The 6,889-nt window shown below is 35.6% G+C and overlaps 2 protein-coding genes across 3 annotated transcripts; one reads left to right on the plus strand and one right to left on the minus strand.

The window, feature by feature from the left end:
- LOC18102927 (uncharacterized) lies at positions 1 to 3,832 on the plus strand. 2 transcript variants are annotated; one of them, XM_006377190.3, is made up of 4 exons: positions 1 to 447; positions 1,484 to 2,412; positions 2,512 to 2,610; positions 3,524 to 3,832. In XM_006377190.3, the coding sequence occupies exons 1-3, from the start codon at positions 354 to 356 to the stop codon at positions 2,602 to 2,604; spliced, it is 1,116 nt and encodes a 371-aa protein (XP_006377252.1). In that variant the 5' UTR covers positions 1 to 353; the 3' UTR covers positions 2,605 to 2,610; positions 3,524 to 3,832. The 2 variants fall into 2 exon arrangements, with proteins under 2 accessions (XP_006377252.1, XP_024437092.1); XM_024581324.2 differs by lacking the exon at positions 1 to 447 and adding an exon at positions 538 to 704.
- Positions 3,833 to 4,184: 352 nt separating this feature from the next.
- On the minus strand, positions 4,185 to 5,553 carry LOC7471838 (membrane protein PM19L). Its single transcript, XM_024581326.2, has 4 exons — positions 5,194 to 5,553; positions 4,839 to 5,058; positions 4,578 to 4,623; positions 4,185 to 4,443 (listed from the first exon to the last, which is right to left on the minus strand). The coding sequence occupies exons 1-4, from the start codon at positions 5,318 to 5,320 to the stop codon at positions 4,351 to 4,353; spliced, it is 486 nt and encodes a 161-aa protein (XP_024437094.1). The 5' UTR covers positions 5,321 to 5,553; the 3' UTR covers positions 4,185 to 4,350.
- Positions 5,554 to 6,889: the final 1,336 nt, after the last annotated feature.

Here is a 6,889-nt window from a genome sequence, read left to right on the forward strand (position 1 = left end):
TAGACAGAGGGAGATTGAAGAACACAGAATCTTAAAAAAGACGCACGCACAAACTTCCACTTGTGACGCTTTAAATGAAGATTTTCTATTTTTAAAAAATCTTAAAAATCACAAATAAATAGATCTTCTTCACGAGCCTCTACCTCTCTACCCATACCTGTCAGACCTTACCTGTACCAAGAGCTATTTTTGGTGCTTTACAGTTTGTACTGTACATACAAAGCCTAGAGCGAGAGAGGCTACAGAGAGAGACAGCCCACGATCTATGCATCTTCCTTTTTCTTTTTTCCGGGTTTGACAGCCCCACAAGAAATAGATTTTTGAGTAATTAAGGGCTAAAGCTAAAATCAATCATGCCATCAGGTGCTAAGAAGAGGAAAGCTGCCAGGAAAAAGAGGGAAAAGGAGGTCAGCGACAGCTCTTCAATCAGCAGCAACAATCCTCAAGGTTGTTTCTTTTTTTTTTTTAAAGAAAAAAGAAACGAGAAAAGAGAAAAAAGATTTTTAAAGGGTTTTCACTTTTTGAGTACAACCACCCATCACTTGCCACTCTGTCACTCAATCATACACCCACTTACTGGCCTTTTTTTAAATCTTTGTTTGATAAGCTATTTGAATTTGAGTAATGGGTTCTTGTTGATAAGTCTTGTTTTGATTGCGTTTGATTAGATTGGTGTATTTCTCTGTGCAATTTTGTAGTGATGGGTACTTTCTAATGGCACTTTGATTTTGTAGTTTTGGTGTTTTTGTGGATTTTGGGTTAATGGGTGTCTGTTGACATCCTTTGTTGATCGAGTTTTTTTAGGTTTTTTTCACCTACTGATTTTGGTGTTTTTGCCAATCTGGTTAATGGGTATCCTTTTCATGTCCTTCTTTTAGCTTCGCTTGATTGGATTCTTGGTGGTTATTTTATTTTTAGGGTATTTGGATTAGATGCATTTGTTTATGTTTCATGTTTTTCTTGATCTGATGGGAATTGTGTGGTGGTGGTTTATTTTTTTCCCGAGGTTTTAGGCTTAAGAATTTGCTTAGAGATTTTGATTGTGATGGTTTAACTAACTTACAGGCCCTTGCATGTCTAACTCCCTTCAAATTTGGTTAAGTTTAGCATATCAACTCAATTTTCATTTGTTGATGTTCCTTGTTTCTCTTGAACATTATTGGGATACAGTTGAAATGTTTGCCTCTCACTTAATTATCATGCCATTCTGTTTGGCGCACGTTTTAAGATTGTTTTAATCAATTTGGTTTGATGTGAGTAACAAAGTTAGTTGATCTCTTATCAGTTGCTTAAAAGTGATGCGATTTCTTTTGCTTGATTAGATGCATCCAATCCATTATTGAGTGCTCTCCTACTTTTCATCACAGAATGATATTGATTCAATGAGCATATCTTTGTTAGTTTTGTTGTCCTTAAATTTGATTAAAATTCTGTTCTTTAACCATTTTCTGACTGGAACTTGTGATTTTATCAATGGTTTTAGGAAATGGTGATCCAAAAAGCCCTGATGAGAGAGAGAGTGATGGTGGTGAGATTGGTTCCCCTGTATCACTGGACCAACATAACCACCAGCATCCATTTAATGAGGGTAATGGAGAATCTGAGAAAGGAGGCCCATCACCTGCCAATTCATTTGCCCACCAGAACAAGCCCATGGAGGGAGTCCCTGGGGATGCAGAAGGAAGCCATAAAGTTGAACCAGAGGACAACAGTGCTATTAAAATTGAGAGAGAGGTGAACTCTGAGCAAAATGTGGAAAGTAAAGATATTATTGAGCATGTTGATTGTCCAAAGGAATCTCATGATGAAGATGATAGGAGCTCTAGCAGTAGTAGTTCCAGCAACGAGTCTCAAGTTTTCGAGAAGAAATCAAAGGAAGCCAATGATGAGGAAAAGGAAGTTGTTTTTGAGAAGAAATCAAAGGAAGCCAATGATGAGGAAAAGGAATTTGGTTCTTTTTCTAAAGAGGTGAAGCAGATCCCTGAAAATGGGAAACCAGTCAAGGAAGTTAATAATAATTCAGTCTTGGAAACTGCTTCAGCTATTTATTTGGTGAATCCTGTGGTGCCCATTTCTGAGACAGTGAAATTTGTTATGGAGAGGGCTCAAGTTGAAAATTCAGAGGTTCTGGAAGTGGTTGAATCTGGTTTTGAGGAAAATGAGGACAGATTGTTGCCTATATCCAATGAGGTTGTTGAAGTTTCACCAGCTATTGTTGTGCCAAAGAAAAATGAAGATGAAGTTATTCCCATCTCAGATGAGAATGTTGGGGCATCTTCAAATGTGGTTGGTTCTTCGGTATATGGAAATTTAGGGAAAACATTGGCATCATCAGACAGTCATTCCACTGAAACTGGTAATGGTGCAGACAAAAACAAAGACACTGATGCTCTTGAAAGTACTGAAAACCAGGTTTGTTTCTTCTTGATTGTGATTTGATCTATCACTCTTTTTCTTGAATATGTTGCACTAACAACTGAATATGCTCTGTGTTGCTGAATTTGTCTGCAGCTTCTTCTTGCTTCTGCTCCACGAGTAGCAGAAAGAACATCTTGGATGGGTTGCTGTGGTTTATTTGATGTTTTTACAGGCACCAACAGATAATTTCAGGTTAGTATTGCCTAAATTTAAATCAGAATGACTTGGATTGGATATCGAGATCTTGTACATATACTGCAAATAGATATGCCTAGTGACTTTCAGGTACCATTTTGTTGTGATCTGTTTTGATGCCCTGTTGTGCCCCCATTTTTCATGTGTTTTGTAGATATGTTATTTATTAAAAATTCAAATAATGCATTGCAAATCATAGAGCCTCGATTTCAATTTGTTTGGCTGTGGGTCTTAGCAGTTTTGTAAAGAACATGCAAGCTCATAAATTTGCTAATCTAGGGATTCCTATTACTTTTTTGGTCATATAGGCATTACTTTTACTCCTCTCTTTCAACATTATGGCAGAACTCTCAAGAAATCTGAATCTTTATAAAGATAACTCTTTCATGAGTCGGTTTTAATGGGGCTGGTAAATTGGAGCTAGTGCCTATCTGTGCCAGATCACTTAGGAATAGTATAAATTCTCTGCTGTAGAAAATCCGGGGATTTTTTTTGGGCAACTTATTATTATTATTATTTTTTTATAAAAATTCTTTTGAGTTGTTGAAAATGCAAATTCCAGCTTATTTTGAGTTATCCCTTTCCCTCTTCTTTTTCTTTCTTTGAGTTATGAAAAAAAGAAGCAATTTTGAAAAGATTCTCAACTGAAAATACCAATTACGTGGTGCTTGCCCTTCTAAACTTTTCAGATCGGTAATGTTTAACAGATTCTTTTTACTGGATCCTTGTTCTATTTATATTTTGATTTTGGTTAAACTATGTTTGAAGGCTTTTGGTTTTTGTGCTTTGCACAAGGCCCTGGTTCAACTACACTCTAGAACTATGATTTTTGCACATTTCCATATGGCTGTTGTCTTTTCTTTATGTTTTGCGGTATAAATTTATAGTAATCCCCATGCATCTGTTGCAGAAATGAGCGCGAGCTTGAGGAAGCTGTCATGAACCGGGAGTCTGAGAAGGATTTGGTTTGTAGTAGTTTGAGATAACAGGAGTAAGAATCTTTTGGAAAGTTTTCCCAAACAATAAGTGCAGAAAACCTGTATAGGTAAAACAATTATATAAACTTTTGCAAACAGTGAGTTTCAATATTGGAGGGTAGCTTATTTTACCAAACCTAAGCCTCATTTTCTTGTTGATTTTTGATTGTGTCAGTATACCGGGTGTTGTATGATGTTCATTTTTTACCAGATTGATGATATGAAACTCACCATTCCAAGTATGAGAACAGTGTTTTTCTTCTTCCCCCCTCTCCTTTCTTGACTCTTGTCCTCGTATTTTTATTACTAGCTGAATTGTGTGACTCATGTACATCTTTTTTTCCCCCTTAAATTTTTTTCCAGTAATTCTACCTTTTCTCAAGTCATGTCATCAACTGTGCCCTCTGGAATATATGCTATGGATGCCATATGTTTGCTTTTCTTTTCGCATGTTACAGTGGGCATTAGAAGTCTAAAGAATGCCTATTCATGGGAGGTACAGAGAGATTCTTTGAGTTCGAGTATGTACGAGAATGATAAAAGTTTGTTTTTTAAAATGTTTTAAAATAATCTTTATATTTTTTAAAATGTATATAATCATCAATACACCATTTCCTTTGTTATTTGTTCATAAAAACCCAATCAAATCACACAGAAAAACATCAATCTGCTTACACCCCCGAAGAGCCGGGAAATAAAAAAAAAAAAATACATTGAATACACACCAAGCATGCATAAATTAAAGGGACTATTAATTCTTTCAAGTTCTTCTACTTGATGAGGCGCCATGGATGGCTGCTATGTATAGAAGTTGCGTAGCAGAAAGTATGATCATAAATGCTTCCATGGTTCTCTGCAGAGAGATGATTACTTGTGTTCAAATTCTTGGGCATGATTATACGTAAAAATAAAATCTTGGCTAATTAATTTAACACAACAGTAGTGGAGTTGTCAAAGAAATCTGATAAAGCTGTTTATCGTTCTTACCAGACGGGCGTTCCTGATAGAGAGCTCAATTTCTTTGCTGGCAAAGCTGCGCAAATTTTGTTGCCCGTCAGTAATCAACATGGCAAGAAGAAACATATATATCTTTTTTTTTTTCCTTTTTTGAATGTAAATAGAGCCTTTTAATCTGTCTTGAGAATTAAAACACTTTCTTTTACCTCAATCATGGAACTATTTTGATAGTTAATTGCTAAAATAGTTGCTGAGAGGAAGGGCAAAAGCTGATGGATGATGGTTGCTTACCCCATGGCTAGAAGAGTGAGAGCCCAGGCAATGGCAGCGGTGGAGACGGCGGATGGCATGCTATCGCTGTGCCAAGAGCGAATGTGATTAAGACCAACAATTGCCGAGGCAACACCAACAACTCCGGCAATCAAAGAGAATGTCACGAAGAACCCAGTGGCAGCATTTCCCATCGGGAAGAAAATGGGTGAGAAATGTGCTGGAAGGTCATACCCAGGTCCTGAAATCAAGTTGTACGTGACATAATTAGGGCATAGACCACGCTAGCAGAAGACAATATATAGCAAGAAGTGCATGATTATCAGTGAAGGAAGAAAAAAACAGAGAGAGTGAAGGACGGGAGAGGGTGATTTACCGATGATGAAACCATGATCAATGGCTCTATTCATAGCCCAACTGCCAATGCCTAAAACGATGATATACATGATCAGATTTAAGACTAAAAGCAGCAAGGCAACAGGTTTCATCTGCTCAGAGGCCATTCTTGTGCTGTAAACTGAACTCTGTGAAAGGACGAAAGGGATTTGGAGTTATTTTATTTTCCCGAGGGCTCCAAAAAGATTCAATGCATAAAAGACTAAAAAAGTACGAGTGTTTTGTGCCAGAAGATGTGTTATTTATAAATGGCCATCATGGTTCTTTGCTTGTTAAGCCTGCGGTTCGAGAACTTGGTGGGGGTTCGTGGATGCTTTATGTTCAAGGCAACCCTCCAGAATCACAATATTCTTACTTGGTTTGCATTTTTATCTAATTCTTTGCAGTAGCCACTTTCCTACCATTGTAGTTGTTGCTCGGAGGAAAAGTGATATTCTGTGCCAGTCGGTGATGTGTCCAAATCCGATTACTTGTACACCTCTCTCTCTCTCTCTCTCTCTCTCTCTCTCTCTCTAACTTCAATCTTCAAACTTTATATGGTATATGATAAAACAAACCTCCCATTAAAATTGTGGAATTTGGGAGATTGTACTTTCTGAAAAGAATCGAGGTTATTTTTATTGAAATGGATTGAATTGAAATTAAGGAACCAAGGACTTGATTGCAATAACTAAGACAAAATAAAAAAAAGGAATTTTCATCTCTTAACCCTATTTATAATGGAACTTGTTTACATTTTATTTGAATTTAAAAGACTATTCTTGACTATTGAATCAGATTTGGGGTCCTTGATTTGCTGAAGACTGATTCCTTACTGGTTCAAACGTTGTTGTTTTCCCTTACACAAATATCTAGTTCAACGTGTGTGTTTACCATGCAAGGATCCCTGAACATTGACCGTCCACTTTTCTTCATCTGCATCGTTGTTTATAATATTTAGAGTTTGTTTGGTATTGCGGTAACTGTTGTGGTTGTGGTTTAAAAAAAATTATTTTACAAAAAGTACTTTTAGTTGAAATTGGTTTGAAAAAATAGATGTTTGGTTAAAACTGTGGTTAAAATTGAGGTTGAACAAAAAATCATTTAATGTGTTTGGTTAAAAATGCTTTTGAAATTAAAATTATAAAATAATTTTAATATATATATATATATATTAATATTGATAATTTTTAATTTAAATATTGTAGATTTAACTACTGATACTACATCATGAAATAAATAATACTTTATATAAAATATTTTTTATTGTTCCATTAAACTATCTATAATTTCATCACGTATGAAATTCATCCGACAAGGACTACAGTTTCAATAATTTTTTGAGCGTACAACAAAATCAGGTAAAATATCATTATAAACAAAATTGAAATTACGATCAAATTCTGCAAGGGTTACGCCATCATGTGATCTCCTTCTAATTTATGCAGTGTCATTGAATAATATTAAACACCAATTTTTTTAATAAAACATATTTTTAAAAAATTAGATTTTTACTGTTCACGTGAACAATGCATGCAAGTGAATAAATTCACTTTATTGTTCACATGAACAGTGCAGCGAAAATCACTACACTATCAACGTATAACACAAACAAATGTGCAGAGCACACTGTTCACTTTTGTTATGTGAACAGTGTATAGTGAATTAATTCACTCTGCACTGTTCACTTAATAAAA

This window comes from Populus trichocarpa, chromosome 11 (genome assembly GCF_000002775.5).
Source record: "Populus trichocarpa isolate Nisqually-1 chromosome 11, P.trichocarpa_v4.1, whole genome shotgun sequence".
NCBI lineage: Eukaryota > Viridiplantae > Streptophyta > Magnoliopsida > Malpighiales > Salicaceae > Populus > Populus trichocarpa.